Genomic DNA, 18,636 nt, shown 5'->3' on the forward strand with positions numbered 1-18,636 from the left:
TTATGTGTGGTCTTGCTGGAGGAAGTTCACTTGAAGCAAGACCATTATACCATATACCACGAAAACTTTCCTAACAGACGATGCCAAATTGTCACACATTTGTGGATAAGGATTGGGGGAAAGTGGTACATTCTATTGTGCTGCCAGGAAGACTGCAAGCCTATCGTCACATAGCAAAAGGAGCTCCATGGATTTTGGATGGTGCTCAATGGGTACCTCACATGTCTGTTTGGTGCATGTTTTGGTGACAGGGATTGCATCCCTATCATCTGCAGCAATTGCAATTATTGACTTCAGCAGCCTGTCCCTAGTGATAGTAGCTCTGTCAGTAGTTCCTCCATTATTATGAACAAGAGTCTAGTTTTGTGATTTGGATGCTGTTTAATGAAGTGAGCATTGCATGATATGGAATCATAAACTCACAAAATATTCAAAAATATCAAGCTTAATGACTCACAAAATATTCAAAAATATCAAGCTTAATGTCTAAGTTTTCAGATAATACAAAGGCTGGTAGTGTCAAGGTGTGACAGTGTAACAAGTTATAAAAAAAAATTAGGCAGATGTGCTGAGAAATGGCAGTTGAAGCTTAACATTGACAAATGCAAGGTACTGTGTATGGGTAGCACTAACCTCAGGTAATGTACAACTGTGTGGTACTACAATCAGGGAATTGAAACTGAAAAAGACCTGGGGATAATTGTGAAGTCAGAGATGAAGTTCTCTGCCAGGACAGCTCATGGGATTTTGTCAGTGATATACAGGAATTTTGCTAGCAGGGATAAGGTGGTAATTATTCTATTGTATAAGGCAATGGTCAGGTCCCATCTTTAGTAATGCATGCAGGTTTTGGAGGCCTCATTTTAGAAAGGATGTACAGCTGCTGAAACAGGTGAGAGAAGGGCAATGATATTGGTGAGGGGAACGAGGTGCTCTTACCAAGAAGAGTTTCAGTTCTGTAGATTTTTTGTTATTTTTTTTTTGGTTTTTAGGAGCATTAGCAACTAAGGGCATATTTCTCCGGGGATATGTGGTGGTCATTCCCTGACTTTTCAGCATCCTCCATATTTTTGATGGTCACGGGCTCGAACCCCGGTCTAATATCAAGAAGCATGTGCTATGCACTGCTGCTCCTGCCCACCTGGCTATGGAAGCACCTTCTGTAGATTGAAGCATCTGGAAACTAGGCGCTCTGCGAGGTGATATATGGTTCTGTAGTTGCTGAATTATTTCTTCTGACTAATTCATGAAATTCCATTCAGGTACAATGCTGCTCGTAGATTATTCAGTGTAGAATGGGGAAAAATTTTAATAGGTAGTCCAGCAAAGGTTGTGAGCTTGTGTAATGATTCTGAGTGTTTGTGGCTAGTGGTTTTTATGGGAAAACCCTGTGATCACAGCCTTTTAACCATTTGTGGTTAAGAAAGGGGAGAGTTTATCTGTAGATTTAATAAAGAATGGATTTTTAAGGAATTATGGAAATTCCTTTTGATACTTATCCATTGATATTCTTTTGGAGTGACAGTTGTCATTCAAGTCATTGTGAGCTGATGTGCTGAAGAAGTAGAAACCTTTTGAAGACCATACCTTTTGACCTGGAGTTGGATGTGTGGTCCTTAGCTCTTAGGTTTTTTGTCCCACTAGCTGAAGGCAGGAAGTGTGCTACTTGGTGACCAAGTGGTGATTCAAGATTAGTGGAGTTAGTAGTGACCAATTAAAAATGGGGAGGGGAAAGAAAGGTGATTTTCCTTTCTGAGCTTTTACTTACTGAAAGTTAAGTTGAATTGAAAGTACTGCTCAAATGTAATGTCTTAATATCAAAACAAAAAGTCTGTTTGGTGTGCTGGAAGCTCAGTATACATTGCTAAGAAACATTTGATCAAGAAAATCACTTAGAACTTGCAGTTGGCTGTGGTACATTGACTACTTTAGTCATAGCACATCAGCTCATATGAGCTTCATCATGTATTGTCTTTAGAAGTGTTTATTGGCTGATTGTGCAGGCTGAAAAACTTGAAATAATTTATAGCAGGGAATCCAATTCTCCCCACTTAAGGCTAGCCTAAGTGTGTTGTGTTCTACCCCATCACCACTAATGAACAGAAAAGGATTAATTCAAAACGTTTTTAAATTGATTCTTAATCCTTTTTAAAAAAGTGTATTTAAAATCTTTTTATAAAAGTTTTAAATTAAGAAAGAAAGAAAATGCACAAAGTGATATGGGTACAGAGCAGCTGAAAGAAAGCCTATAATTTGTTTTAATCTGAATTGTTTTTTTTTTTTTTTTTTTTTTCTATCTTGCAGTTCTAGCAAAATTTAATAAAGTGCCTCTGATATTAATGAATTTAATTGCTTTAATTACAGAATTACTGTATTTTACATTTCCATTTATATGTTTCTTTTTTGAAATTTGTTACCTATATTATTTTTTTTTCACAGAATTAACACCGCTTTCCTATCTTCTACAATACTGTAAAGTTGTAACCATTAAAGCAGATTGTTATAAAAAAATTTTCAAAAGAACCTGCAAGCTCAATTTACAGACATTTCTCAAGCAAGAGGTAATCTTTTGAACTAAATTCGCTGTATAAAATAATTTAAAAAATTTTAAATCAATCATGAACAATCATTTACAGATTGTTCCTATTTCAGGAACAATCTGTAAATGATGTTCGCATTTAGTTAAATGTGGCTATATTGTTTTTATTAAGAGGACGAAGATGCTTCATCATAATATCAGTAAAAGCATGTCCTGATATTATGATAGGAAACTGTGAAATCTGGCACTTTACAAGCTGGAATTCTTTAAAATCCAGCACATACTACAAATAAATAAATAAAATAAAATAAAATAATCATATTTTATATTATTAATGTGTTCATTAATACAGCACTTGTATTAATGAACACATTCACAAAATGTTCATGAAAATTACAGTATGTGGCTGGTCATACAGTGTTTGCATGAACTGTCGACCAGTTTAAGATCACTCTAGAATAACTGGGAATGAACAGAGGTAGCAAATATCTAGTATGGATATCGCTGAAAAAAAAAATGTATACTTCACTATGGCTAATTTATACCATAAACTGTGACTTACTGATGTGCACAAACACAAGATTTAATTCCACACTACCAAGGTTTCTGCCACCATTATAACTAGTCATACAGTTCATCAGCTGCATGACATTATAATGGCAGGTAAAAAATCTAACGTTGCAATTTTTATTATTATGTGTAAGAAATTGATTGCTTGAATTTCTCCATTATTTAAACCTCATTATAATTACTCCTTAAGTGGAATAATTTTATTTTATCCTCAATTGCAAAAGTATCTTTTTATAAGAGAGACATTCATTCATATTCTCTCTGTACTAGGCATGCATTTAAAATTAATATTACATTACTTGACAATATTTACTATGGCTTTGTTTATTGTTATTTCTTTACATTTAAAAACTGAAGTATTATTTACATTTTTAATCACTAGCACTACCTTTTATTCAATCTTAATGTTTACAGACGTAAATAAGTTCAGTTGTTAGTGCTTTTTTCCTATAAATTTACCATTCTAAAATTGCTCGATCCCTAGTTATTCCTCTGTAAAATCTGGCACCTCACCTCTCAGCACCCTCTAATAATATGACTTGATAATCAAGGCTACAGTGTCTCAAGTTTCATTTTTCTAAATGAGCAACACTGCAGCCTTGACTCTCATATGATATCTTTAGAAAAGTGATATTGATATAAAAGTAAAATATTGTGGGACACAAATTTTTAAGGTTGAATTACTTAATTTAGAATGGTAGGCCACACATTCTTTAATATCATGTACACAAATGTTGATGCACATTTTAATGTAGAGATATTCAGGACTGTTGTATTTTACTCAGCCCTTTTATCTTTCTTATTTTTATTTTTTCATGTATTAACTTAAGGGATATCTTTTTCAATGTTTTAACATTACCAACATAACATTACCAACAGCAAATTCTAAATGGGAAGCATTCAGTGACATAATCATAGAAGGTACTAGGATTTTTTTTTTTTTATTAAGAGATACTGTCCAAAGCTTAGACATAAATGGATGTCCGATGAACTGATGAGATTTGTGGCAGAGAAGAATAATGTATGGGATGCTGGCTGGTTGCTTCCTTTGAAAATCAAGCTGGTCTGGCTAGTTTGCAATGTGTTTCCATGGGATTCCATATTGTTGCGGTCTTCTGTTTGTGTGAGGGTATAATGATAGCTACGAGGCTATTTTCAAAAAATAAACTCAGTTTATGCGGAACAGATTACAATAAAAAATGAGATGAGAGACAACATGATGGATCTTCAAAAACAGCTGTCATCCTTTCTGGGGCCCACAATTTGTTTGCTCTAAGGTTCGTAATGGTGTCTGTCTCGCCAGACACAGACACTTCTTGACATTGAGGGTTTGGTGTTGGGTTGATTTGCGATATAGGTGAGCCGGTCTGATGCCTGGTTGAGTGTTGGAGCTTGAAGCACATGTATTGGGTTTAGCTGAACTGCTATCTCCTTTTTATCGCATCTAGCAGCACTTGTGATTTTATGCTTTGTAACTGATGATGCAATAGCAAGCCTTGATTAGTGAGTATGAGCTCTAGTTTGTTCTGCAAGGATGACAGCTGTTTTTGAAGATCCATCATGTTGTCTCTCATCTCATTTTTTATTGTAATCTGTTCTGCATAAACTGAGTTTATTTTTTGTTAAATAGCCTCGTAGCTATCATTATCCATTTGATATACTATTTGTGGGTCCGATATGCTTTTGTCGGAGGTTTCAGTGACGGTGTTTGCTATTATGCAAACCCCCCCCCCAGGTTCTTAGAACTGTTCGTGTTGGATGTGAGGCAAGGAGCACACTGCCATGCATTTTCTCTTATTCTTGAATGTTTTGTGTGAAATTCCGGCACATCTTAAGCAAAAACATGCTTTGCAGTTAATACATTTGATATTGTTTTTAATTGCTCTGGGGCACTTGCTGCAGGACTCTGAATTCTTCATTTTGGCAGAGACTGACATAAGATTTTAGTAGGTTATAGTAAATTATGCAGGTGAGGGAAGCATGTTCAGTTAGTTGCTATTTCACTCCTATGAGCATGCTTCCTAGGCAGGAACATTTCGATTAAGCGTTGATGTAGATGGTTTTAAAGGGATTGCTCCAGGCAGAGGTAAGCTTAGTATTGGGGGGAGGTGGGGGAGGCTTCAAACAGATTTGTATAAGTTTTGTTCTTGTTTAGCATAAGTGGTTGGAGGAAGATACATTGACTACCGGTTGTCAGAGCTATATGAACACTTGCTCAGGGCTTGAGGCACGTTACTTTTTAATGAATGAGAGGGAGAAGTGCCCCCTAGGGATTGAGGTCAGTGGGATTAACAGGAGTTGTATGCCATTCTAACTAGTCACAAATTACAGGAGTAATAGCGCCACCGAATTAGGTGCCTTTGGCCTTCTACGTTCCGTCTAAAAGTATATGGTATACATTAGCATTGTTATATTGGTGCTGATTATTCAAAATGCTAATAAACAGTTACCTGGTGACATTCAGTGGCTCCTAGTTATATCTTCTTTTTCCTCTCTTCTTGAGTGTCCCATTGATGGTAAACAGTAGGTGTACTTTAACTAGTATAAATATTTTTGTTGATGAAAGCGGGAGCTGTATCACTGAACAGCCGCACTGACCAAGACGACGCACTAAAGCTTGTCAAAGTGGACTAATCTGATTCATCCCCTTTCTTCTGTAGGTTATATAAATAAAGAAGTCTTTGCTGTTTTCTTTGCATTGCACCTTTGCTAAAGATTTCTCATAATCTACCTTTGCTTGCCCAACCTCCATGTGACTTGATTACAGACTATCTTGTATCTACCATAGTCTTCTGTATCACATTATAATTCCATGGATTTTTCTTCTCTGTCGCAAGTCTCATTAGTTCATCTGCCCTCCATTGAGGCCTAAACCTTGAATAGTATTTTTTAGTTGGGATAAAAAACCTAGTAGCTTCCAAGATTACTTCCTTGAATGCTTCCCATTTAGAATTTGTTGTCTTTAACATCATCAGTTGGTCCCATTGTATAGAATTTAAAAACTGCCTGAGATCACTTAGTCACCTTTATGAAAGCAAAAACCCTATCGTTTACCTCTGATGGTAGTTACATCTTTAAATAAATCCCACATTAGCACTCTGTGATCACTACCACCTAGTGGTCCCTTTGTCTGCAGATTCTTAATGCATGAAGAATCACTGCTGATAACCAGATCAGGAGTATTGCTCCCTCTGGTTGCCTCTCGCACATGCTGCTGTAGAAAACAATCATCCAATAAATTCACAAAACCCTTGCTAGTGTGTGAGTGACCAACCCACAAGTTCTAGTCTTTATCTGGGAAGCTAAAATCCCCTATTTTAAGACAATCTGATTTACTGGTCCACTTCATTTCTTTATAAAGTTGTTCATTGTACTCATCAGAGTCGTTAAACCTATAACACACTCCTACTCTCATTTTTGATTTCCCACTGCTTATGTCACATCAAACCGACTCAACATTGCGCTGTCCACCAATGTCAACTGGATGTACTTCCTTAGATTTTGTGTGTTGCATCTTAACTAACAGCATTACCCCTCCTATCCTTTCTGTACACATTGTACTCCCCAAATTCCAATTCTGCATTCCTTATTTCAGTGATTCAGCCTCATTCATTGCCAAAGGGCAACAATTTGGGACAAATAATGTTATTATTCATCTGATTCACTGTCAGGACCAGACAGTGGGTTTTGTGTAAGGGGGTCTACAGAATATGAGGAATGTTGCATCAAGTATGTGGGTCCTAGAGGTGACTCTGTTGAATAAAAGTTGATTAATTTCAAGATTGCTTTGTTCTTTCTAAGGCAGGCAAGAGCAGATTCGAGGGAGAGGGATAAATTGGAGAAATCCCCCCCCCTTGAAAGCTTATTCTAAAAGCATAATCTTGGAGGTGGGGATTATCCCAACACATGAAAGTTATTTTACCATTTTATGTGCTATTATCCTTCCACCCCAAGATTAGATTTCCTTTGCTTACCTGTGTAAGCAAAGGAAATCTAATCTTGGGGTGGAGGGATATAAAAAAAATAAAAAAAACGTGAAAGCTGCCTTTGATGATAGACCAAAAAATTTCAATACTCCTTGGTGCCATCATGCTATTGGCAGTTTTAGCAACATGCTGTTATTTCAATTAGCCCTGTAAGCTGAGTATCTTTAATTATTTAAAAATATAGTGAATGCACAAGGGCATTTCAGAAGGCTTTTGTATTGCAGCATCATTATTTAATGGCTTGCATTAGTAAACTGGAAGTTTCCCAATATTCAGGTGTGCCTTTCAGTTTCTGATGTTTAGTTTGCTTCTGATTTCAAGTTTGTTATTTTACAAATATATAGATATTTTATTTATTATTATTTTTTTAATTAGTCTTTTTCAAATATAATTCCAATTAAAAGTCTGATTTAAACATTCTGCACTTAAAAGCTGATTAGGTTGCCCTGTTCATGTTTAGCTTAAATATAGCAACCATGCAATATAAGTGTTTATTTACAACATTAGGTGAAAAATGCATCGGGACTTTGTATATATGTTTTGACAAGTGTGTTTACATATTTGATTTTTATAAAGATTTACCTTTTAATATTTTATAATTTCAATGCTTAATGACTTGGTCGTTTAATGCACCTTCATTGTTGTTGGGTAGTTTGTTCTACATTGGGTATTATAGTTGTGTTTGTTTTTAAAAAGGTTAGGTTAGTTTAGGGTTTTTAAGATAATTTGTTTGTGAAAAAAGATTAGGTTACTATGAGTTTGTTGTGTAACTGCACTGTGGCATGCAATTTATGTAAGTTGGCATGGTGCACTATATAGAACTTCAACCAGGTCATGGAATGTAAAGATTTTTGAATATTCAGTACATTATAATTGAACAGAATAAAAATAAACAAACAAAATAAAGTTGATTATATTTTGTAACAACATGTGTAATCTATCTGTTATAGCAGATTGAAATGCATTAATTAGTTATTTTGTGACAGGAAAGTTACCATACCAAGAAAAATCTGAGAACACTTTTCAGACTGTGCTGGAATACAGTTTGTGTGTTTCTGCTATAGCCAAATCTCTATTAAAAGTCTTCTATTTTTCGATTCCTGAAAGTTAGCATCAGCATTAGCAGAGGCGTTTGATGCAAGAAAGCAAGCTTATGCAGCATCAGCCAAAAAAAAAAAAAAAAAAACCACTTCACCCCTCTGTTCGTTCAAAATACCTGTCCAGCTGAGCCTTAAACTTATTTAGGCTATCAACCTCCACTACAAGGGATGGAAGTCTGTTCCACCAACCAACCACCCGCTGGCTAAAGGCAAATTTCCGCACGTCTATCCTACATCTGTCTTTCCTCAATTTGAATTTATGCCCTCTCAGGTGATTATTCTGAGCTAGAGGAAGAATCCCATCAGCATTGAGCATGCTCAAACCATTCAAGGTTTATACACCTCTATCAGATCACCTCGCTGGTGCCTAGTCTCCAGACACTGTAATTTGCAAAACTTCAGCCTTTCTTCGTAAGAGCACCCCTTTGTTCCATTCACTAATCTTGTTGCCCTTCTCTGTACTCGTTCCAGCAGCTCTACATCCTTCTTGAAATGAGGCCTCCAGACCTGTATACAGTACTCTAGGTGTGGCCTGACCATTGCCTTATACAAGGGAATAATCACCTCCTTATCCCTGCTGGAAAAATTCCTGTATATCATTGACAATACTCCATGAGCTACTCTTGCAGCCCGTCTGCACTGCTCAGAGAACTTCATATCTGCCTGCACAACCATCCCCAAGTCCCTTTCATTCTCTACCACTGTCAGTGTAGTACCACAGAGTTGATACGTTGCTCTGGGGTTGCTGTTTCCCATGTGTAGTACTTTACATTTGTCAATGTTAAACTTCATTTGCCACCTCTCAGCCCATCTGCTCAACCTTTCCAGATCCTGTTGCAGCAGCATAGTGTCAGTAGTGTCCTTGACAACCCTGCCAACCTTTGGATCGTCTGCAAACTTGGACATTAAGCTTGATATACCATCATCAATATCATTTATAAATACAGAAAACAATAATGGACCCAACACTGAGCCCTGAGGGACTCCACTAATAACATTAGTCCACGATGAGCAGTGTCCATTGATTACCACTCTCTGTCTTCTCCCCCTCAACCACCCCTTTATCCATAGCAGCAATTTGCCTCCAATGTCACACTGCTCCAATTTGTGTAGCAGTCTTCCATGTGCAACAGTATCAAAAGCCTTTCTAAGATCCAAGTATATAATATCAAAACTATTCCCTGCATCCAGTTCTTCTGTGACTGCATCATAGTATCCAATCAAATTGGTCAGGCAAGACTTCCCATTAACAAAGCCATGCTGTGTCCGAGCTATAACTGAAGTCTTGTCTAAATGATCCTGCAGTGCTTCTTTAACCAGTGCCTCCATTAATTTTCCTAGAACAGAAGTTAAGCTCACAGGTCTATAATTACTTGTGTCAGCCTTTGATCCTCCTTTGTGAATTGGGGTCACATTTGCACATTTCCAGTCTATGGGTACCTCCCCTGAGTCCAAGGAAGCTCTCATAATTATGGCTAAGGGTTTGCTTACTTCCTTTGCTGCCTCCTTTAATATAACTGGATAGATCCCATCCACCCCGGGTGCCTTTCTTGTGTTTATCTTCAACAGTTTCTCCTCCACTTTACTCCCCATTATTTCAAGATTCTGTAGCTTACTGCTAGAGTTGAATACACCTCTGGTATTCCCCTCGCTGAATAACTCCTCATGTGTGAATGTCGATGCAAAATATTCATTTAGTTTGTTAGCTACCTGAGCAGGATCATCAACAGTTGCCCCATCAATATCAAGTGGACCAATCTGATTCATCCCCTTCCTTCTAGAGTTTACATAAGTAAAGAACTCTTTGCTGTTTTTCTTTGCATCCCTTGCCAAGGATTTCTCGTAATCTGCCTTCACCTGCCTAACCTCCTTTGTAACTTGGTTGCATATCAACTTGTATCTATCATAGGCTTCTGTGTCATGTGTTAATTTGTATGTATCCCATGCATGTTTCTTCTCTGCCATATGCCTCATTAGTTCATCTGACATCCATTTTGGCCTAAACCTTGAACAATATTTCTTAGTTGGTATGCAAAGCCTAGTAGCTTCCAAGATAAGTTCTTTGAATGCTTCCCATTTTGAATTTGCTGTTGGTAACATCATCAGTTGGTCCCACTGTATAGAATTTAAATACTGTCTCAGTCCATCGTAGTCGCCTTTACGGAAGCAATAACCCTTCCCTTTACCCCTAATGGTAGTTACCTCTTTGAGTAAATCCCACTTCAGCACACTGTGATCACTGCCACCTAGTGGTTCATTTATCTGCAGGTATAGTTGGCAGGTATGCACTAATATAAACCTTTCAATTTATATAAACAGCAAGGAAAAGTATTGTTCATTCAGCCTCATCTTTGGACTTTTTCTTGCACTGAAAAAGTTCAAGAAAATTTTGCATTTGGATAGTGACTAAGTTTTATGTGTTATTTAGGAAAAATTCGAATGCAAGTGTCATAACCTGTTGGAGGAATGCTTATGGGCAGATGACCTGTCAACTGAAACTCTTTGGTAGGTGGATGCAATTAACCACAAGATGGAAATCTCATCAGTAGTGTGTTGTATCAGTACCACATACTTGATGAAGAGAGCTGTGCCAAGTTGATTCCACGTGTTGAATAATGGACAATGTTCCTTAGTGTGCTACTTCCCAACACCCATTTCCAACATTGGTAGTGGAAAGGAGTAGCATTCCATTATTGTATTTCAATAGTGAATTAGCCATGGGTGCATATTGTATACATGGTGTACTCTGAAAATGATGTATTCACCTGTCAAGAATTTGTGCCTGCCTAGTCTGTGCAACTGTTAATGGTATCATTTATGTGGATTGATTTTATGATCTGCATTGCATTGGGAACAACCTGAGCTGGTGGAGCATAACATTATTTACCTTTGGTACAATGCAGCACCCCATTGGTATTGAGACATTCAAAAATTGCTGCAGGCTTGAGGTTGGGAGGTATTGGTAACCTTTGTTACTCTTCAGACCTATGACCATATGATTACCTTCAGTGTTCCTGGGTGAAGGAGTCACTTTAGTGACATTGGTTTGAATCTGCAAATGCCATCAACACATCTGCCACAGGATCATCACATCACCTTTGTGGCCAATTACAACCCTCTGCAATTGAGTGCTTATCTCAATAATGGGAGAAGTGCATTGACCATAGAGATAATTACATTGAGGGGATAGAAGGAAGTTGTAGTTTGTTGTTTTTAGCATTTGTACATTTCTTTATCACATACAGAAAACTTCTGAAATAACCCTTAGGTAGTGAAAAAAAATAAGCAAACATGAAAGTTTATTGAAAATTATCGTACTCCAGTACTATGGGTGTGTTGCAAATTGCTATGATTGTTATAAAAAACATGCTATAGGTGTTATTATTCAGTTTTCAGATATCAAGTCCAGATTTTTTTTCAGATATCAAGTCCAGATTTTAAGTATGCTTTTGATAATTATTGCTTCTTTTAATAACCATAATACATTCCATTGCTCATCTGTATTTTTAAATTCCTATCTATCTGCTTCTAGTTGCATCTTAAACCCATTATTAATATACTGAACAAGTTTACACGTGTATATTGTTTTTCAAAAGGCCTCCTTAGCCGAGTGATCAGGAGCGGGAGTGCAGTAGCACACGATCCTTGAGTAGACTGGGGTTCAAGCCCCTGACTGCTGAATATGGTTGATCTGCCAACCCGCACTGGACCAGCGTTTCAGATTATGGTCCATTTCCCTCAGCATGAATTGTTGAGGAGGCTTCCATCCTGCAATGGGTTGATAATGGCTGCACTTTTTTTTTATTGTTTTTCAAAACTAACCTAAGCAACATGCCTACTTTGCAGTATGTTTTTTACATATTTTGTAAACATGCAATGAAAAGAGAATTGGATGTTTACAAAAATGGTGCTGAATTCATAGAAATTAATGTGGCCTGACTGTTGTGATGTAGTTACTGATATAGCATATTCAGAAACTGTATTAAAAGGTTATAAGAGAACAGATAGGAAATTGATCTTATTCCTTCTCTTCAGAACCATTCTGTCATATCGTGATAATCAGTGTGTTAAGAATGCCTGAAAGGAACCACTTACCTGAATGTTTGTTTTGCTATTGGAATGCTTGTGGTTTGTAATTCTCAAGCAGATTATTCTTAACTATATGGTTTTCCATGGAGGCAATTCTATTAGTTGTACCAGAAGACCTGCTGGAGGTAGATAATCTTAAGCTACATCCTTTAATGAGGACAAATACTTCTGACCATTAACATGAAGACAAAGGCTGGGAACACTATTTGTTAATTCATGGGTGCCACAGAAACTTGTCTGCCTTTACAATACAATAGAGGTTGCACAAGGGTCTTCTGTGTAACATCACTAATAGTGTCTTTTTTCCCTCACTCCACTTTATAGAAGAGAGAGAAAGTATGCTTGAATTTGTGCAGGCAGCATGTTACATGAACCAAAGACCAAGTGGAACACAATACATATTAATAGCAAAATATATTGTGTACCACTGAGTCTAGATTTTCTCTGATTTTAAACACAGCATTCTGGAGACCAGGGCCACCATAGCATTTTCCCTGATAATATGACGATGTGTATTTTTTACCGATGAATCTAGATTTTTCTCTGCAGTGATTCTAATATCTGCATGAAACCAGAGCCATGGCATTTCCCTGATATCTTTGGAAGACACGCATATGGGAGAGGCACATCCGTAGCCAGGTGGGAAGGAGCAGCAGTGCGTAGGACACGCTTCTTGATTAGACCGGGGTTCGAGCCTGTCACCACCAAATACGGAGGATGTGGAAAGGTCAGGGAATGACCACCACATATCCCGGAGCAATATGGCCTTAGTTGCTAATGCTCCTAAAAACCAAATAACTAACTAACTAACCATATGGGGGTGAGGGGCAGTGAGTGTGTGTGTTGCTGGTTTTGTGAACACATCATTTTGAGTGGAAATATGGACTTGCTTTGTGTTTTCAGGGGACCCAATGACTGCACAAAGGTATAAAGATGATGTCCTGTACCATCCTCCACTATATGAGCTTATGCTAGTGCAACAGAGACAGTTTTGTTTTACAAGATGGTAATATTAACCTAAGATTATACCAGACACTGGTTAATCATTATCTGGAGATGGACACTGTTATCCATGTAGCATTAGTGTGATCTCCCAACCTCAATGTTGCTCTTATGTACTGTTTCCATCCAACCATGTTAGTACTTTTGGTTCCTGAGATTAGTACTATTGCAAACTAGTGAACATTATTGCCACCTGGGCTTATTGATTACTGTTCACCAACAGCATATAGCATTGCTATTAAGTCCTGTATTGTGTTAAGGGGGGGGAGGGGGGGGGGAAATGCTGTAGTCACAAAATTAGCAGAAGGTATACTCCATGAATGTTACTTAAAGCAGAGAGTATACTGTGCATATCAGGCTTATTAATTGAATTCCAGCAGGTATACGATGTATATATATATATATATCACGGCATATATATTAAAAATAATAAAACGATAAGTATTGCCTAAGAATCAAATTCTAATAAATTTATTTTTTAATTTTCAGTAAATATTTTTTTATTTGTTTTTTCAAGTCTTTCAAAAACCAGAAGGTATACGCTATTCAACTAAAAAAATCCATGGAGAGTGGCGTATACCCTCCACTACAGCCCTGGGGAGGACCTTATCCCCTACTGACCAGCAATTAAAATTCCATCCACTACTTCACGTCTGGCAAATATGTTATCCTCTGTGATTTGTGCACATATGTTCAGTGTCATTTTATGTTCTTCAGTCTATAGTGTTCATTAAAGATAATATATGTGCAATGTTTTAGTTCCACTTTCCACAAGTTTCTGATATCTGTTTTGTGATTGTTGCTTCAGTTTTGGAAACCACTTAGTTTCTTGTAATTGGTGACATTAATTTTTTATATCTGTAGGGTTCCAGTATATTGATGGTAGGCATATCTTGCTACATTTTTGCTGTTGTTCATTTCGTGCATAAAATAGTTCTTATGCTTAATTTAATTTAGGATAAGAACTATTTCACCCTTTCTTTTATTATTGCATTGTGCTCATAGACATTGTGTACAGTCTATCCCATTTCCCTCCTGGTCCCCATTTTATAATTTCATCCACTGTAAATAGTCTTTTTCAGTTTTATAATTTAATCACTCATATATTAGTGATAAAATTATAAAACTGGCTAATTCACAAACCTTCATCCTATGGCATCAGAACTTGCATGTTGAGATATGAACCTTCTCTCCACTCCTGTTAACTCACTCAGAACTATTGAATAATCTGGACGTCAGTATCTGCCTTTGAAATGATAAAGTGAGGGAGGGGGGGAGCATGATCTTATTCTTGTCTCAGACCTCTGTACTATCAACTTTTCCTAGTGTTTTTTAGTTTGAGCTCTTGTCTCACTTGTTGATTTTTTGCTTTCTGCTGAAAGTCAAACTATGGTTATTATAGGACTAAGTTCCTAGATATTAGGAAATATATTGAGATGTTATTTTCCAGCCACTAGAACATTGTGATGTGGACTTCAGTGTTGACTTTCTCACAATTTTTCTATTAAAAATTTGAGAAATCTCTGCTGAATAGGGTAAGAATTTTATGTGATTGCAAGAAATGTTGAAGCTTTCCAAAAAATGTAGCAAAATGAGTTTGGTCAATGTATTCAGTGATAGAATTACTTCCTTGCAGGGTAATTCTGATGGGCTGGGAAACCCAATAATCAGCAGCTGAGCAGCCAGCAATCATTACTTAGCTTTTTTTTTTTTTTTTTTTTAATTGAATTCTAATGCACAGGATAAGTGAAAATTTCACCTCAGTGCAGTAAAACTTCTGTTCTCCAACTTGAAGTGAACACACACAAGATATGAGCCTTCACTTGTTTTAGAATTAAAATATGTTTGTATTCTGTAGTTGATTTATGGCATGGATAAGATTGTTAGATGGTCATAGGATTGTCAGTTGCTATTTATGAACAGAATTAGTAACTCATTGATAATTAGTAATGGGAAACTCAAGAGTGTCTCAGTTCTGCATTTCATATGTGAACATTAGGTTAACATAATGCATTTCAGTTTTCAAGATTATAAACAATATTGATATAGTGACAGTTATTTGACGACGAGAAGAAAATTAACTATTTGGAGATTACTCATTTTGTTATAGCACTATATTGTACTTTTTATCATATGGAGTTTTGTTCATTATACAATGTTCAAAGGTTAGATAATAGTAACTTAAGGAGTTACCCTGTAAGTGTTTTTTCAGTTTTTATTGCTTTAATACATCAGTAATAATTAATCATTTATAATTAATTTAGTGTACAGGATAAGAATTAACCACGTAAAGAAATTTAAACGATCTTAAATTTCATGGAGTTTGATTATCAATTGGACCATCTATTCATATCATAGTGTGAGTTTTGCATTGGCAAACATTCTACTTTGAGAAACTATAGCAAAATTTACCAAAGGATCAAAAATGTGCTATACACATTTGTCAAAAGTTGACAACTGAAAGTTGTTTCACAATTAATTCTATCTGTATATTTTATCCACTAAAAAGTTTATTTTTTATTTTATTACATAAATTAAAAATTACAATAAAAATTTGAATGAAATGTGTTTCATTCAAATTCTTTTACCATGATAATGTAGCAAACACAAAGACTAATTCAACTGTGGAGGTATATCAAACCTGGGGGGGAACCTATATTATCTTGATGCTGAATCCCTATGATAGATCTCACTCATATTTGTTTTCTTTGCTTTATCTGTTTATTTATTTGCTATACAGTGGACCCCCACTTTATTATTGGTTTACTGTACAATGAACTCTCCATAATAAAATACCATTCATTATATGATATGTGGCAAGTGCCGGTCATTGTAATCACGTTTGCAAATTGAATTTTAATTCTATTAAATGGCGATTCTAATGAACAAAAATAGGAGGAATACTATCCACAGGCTATAAAAGTAAAGATCACAAATTTACACTTTATTACATTACCAATTAACAAAATTAAATTATATGTGAAAATCAGAAGAATATTTTCCACAGGTTAGCAAAATAAAAATAAATTTACACTTATGTACATATCTTAATTAATACATACTGTAATATGTACATACTAACTAGTTGATATTTCCAATCACTGACATTTTTTGGGGGAGGTTGTAAAATTTAAAACAGTAAAAAAGATAAGCAATCAATAACAAGGAACACGACATGCATGGATTGCAACTAACACAATATGTGCAAGTGAGATATGAAGTAACAAGTATATGAAGCTTAAAAAAATAGGAATGAAGAGAAAGATTCTGAAAATTTATTTGTTTTTTTTTATATGATTGAAGATTTCATGTAAGGGGAAAACATTTCAACATAATAACTTAAAAACCCACAGAATTCCAGCTATCGGTATTATCGCAAATAAAATAAGATAGAGTTTACTACTTGTTTATGAAAAGCCCAATAAACAGGAACTGCAAATTGCTTTTTGTATTGTTTTATGGCAGTGACCTCTAGAAATGTGCTTTAGAAAAATATCACAGCCTTTCAGAATTGATTCTTATAACCGAACATATGATAATGATGAAAATGTAGTGCATTTTAATGATTTGAATTGGTCTTTTGAATTTAAAGCCACTGATTCCACCAACCAGTGATCGTGTTAACCGGCACTTATTTATTTCACTTTGTGATGGGCTTACGATTATCTCTGACTGGACCACATGGTCCTTCCTTTCAGCCAATAGCAGCATTGGTAAATGTGTTGGCCGTGTGCTTTGTTTTTGCATCCTTTAGTTGAAGTGATTTTTTTGTGTTGTGCTTTAATCAATATGTACAATTTCCATTATAAAAATCACCCTTTAGAGAGATAAATAGCTTAAGTTATATAGTGAAAATTTCAACTTCTGAGGTCTTGGAATGAATTACCAAAAAACAATGTGTTATTGGGTTTACATTACAATATTTTCATGATACGATGGTGTCTCTGGAATGAATGAATATTGTAAAGCGGGGGTTTTACTGTATTTGTGCCTCATATCTAGCTTCTTGTGTCTAACCAAAGGTCTACAAATAATTTAATTTTATTACTATATAAATTGCATTGTATGCTATGTATTTATATATAAATTGTTCATTTCTTTTCTTGAGTCCTTGATTGTGAACCTTATTGTTGCACTGTTGTTGAGACTATAATGGCACTTACTTCCAGGGACATTGATAGCTAATGTGGGGCCATGATGCAGAGTGCATGATGAACTCCCTTCCCCCATCTTTGTATATGTGTGTCCACATGTAGATGTAAGGGTTAAAAAAGCAACAAGTCATTTCTAACATAAAGTCAATAACATAAAAACATTTTATTATTTTAAGTTTGTAGAATTTTTTTTGCCAATTATTAAGAATGAACTTAATTACATTAAAAAAATGTAATATTAAGGAATTGGCTAGGCCCTTTGAAGAATTGCAGGCCCCGATTTTGTAAGACTCCCTAGTCTTCCCCTTTTGTCAAGCCTGCTTACTGCTACTGTATAGTTTCATCTCAGATGCAGTGAAGATCATTTATTTATAAGAACATGGTTCTTAAACTGGGTAATGCGGTAAAGGCTGTTTAGTTTAAGCCAAGGTCTGAAATATCTTTTTCAATTTATACAATACCATAACTATGAAATAAGGCACATTAGTTTCATCTAACCATATTTTGATTATTGTCGTGTTCGGTAATATGATTTTAAATAGTTAAACTAAAAGCACTTCACCGTTGTAAGCATATATTTATTGTTAGGGTCCACAAATCATATGTTTTAGGGATGTTTTATTCTCCATCTCCATTTCTTTAGTGATTATCTTGCAGTTACACTGTTACAGAAGTCACAAAACTGATAAACCGATAATTTGTCAGTTTGGTCCTTTGTGTAACAGCACTAAACTGGCAAATTGACAGTATGTTAGTTTGGTGCTTTACGTAACAGCAGCATTACAATCACGGAAGAAGTGGAGAAGAAAAAATCCACAAAATTACGACTTGTAGTCTTTATAGATTCTAAAAACTTCATACAGGTGAAGTGCTTAACAGTTCAATGATTTCAAAGATAACCTGCATAGAATGCCATTCAAACATTATATTAATGTTTCCTCCACCTTCCAGTCCCTGTCTACTGCCTTCAGTGAAATTTTTAGTCGAAAGATTACCGATGCTCATGTTGAAAATCTTCAAGAGCTAGTAAAATGGGAGGAAGATCATATATTTGATGAAAAGACATTTATTGTAGTTGCTGCTTTAATGGAAAGAATGCTGTCTTCTGAAAACAGGTATGTGATCATTTTCTGAGAACACTTCTAGGTTCTGTCTTAATTTTACATAATGGAAAAGTAAAAACACATATTGAATAG

The 18,636-nt window shown here is 35.8% G+C and overlaps 1 protein-coding gene across 2 annotated transcripts in view; it reads left to right on the forward strand.

Annotated features, from left to right (window-relative positions):
* LOC150086029 (uncharacterized) overlaps positions 1-18,636 on the forward strand; it is a 125,228-nt gene that overhangs the window by 96,947 nt on the left and 9,645 nt on the right. For both annotated transcript variants that reach the window (XM_090373663.1, XM_090373664.1), the window contains 2 exons: positions 2,440-2,561; positions 18,392-18,555. In XM_090373663.1, coding sequence (XP_090229789.1) covers positions 2,440-2,561; positions 18,392-18,555 — 286 coding nt within the window. The remainder of the gene's footprint in view (positions 1-2,439; positions 2,562-18,391; positions 18,556-18,636) is intronic.

This window comes from Mastigoproctus giganteus, chromosome 5 (genome assembly GCF_048544385.1).
Source record: "Mastigoproctus giganteus isolate SK-2022 chromosome 5, ASM4854438v1, whole genome shotgun sequence".
NCBI lineage: Eukaryota > Metazoa > Arthropoda > Arachnida > Uropygi > Thelyphonidae > Mastigoproctus > Mastigoproctus giganteus.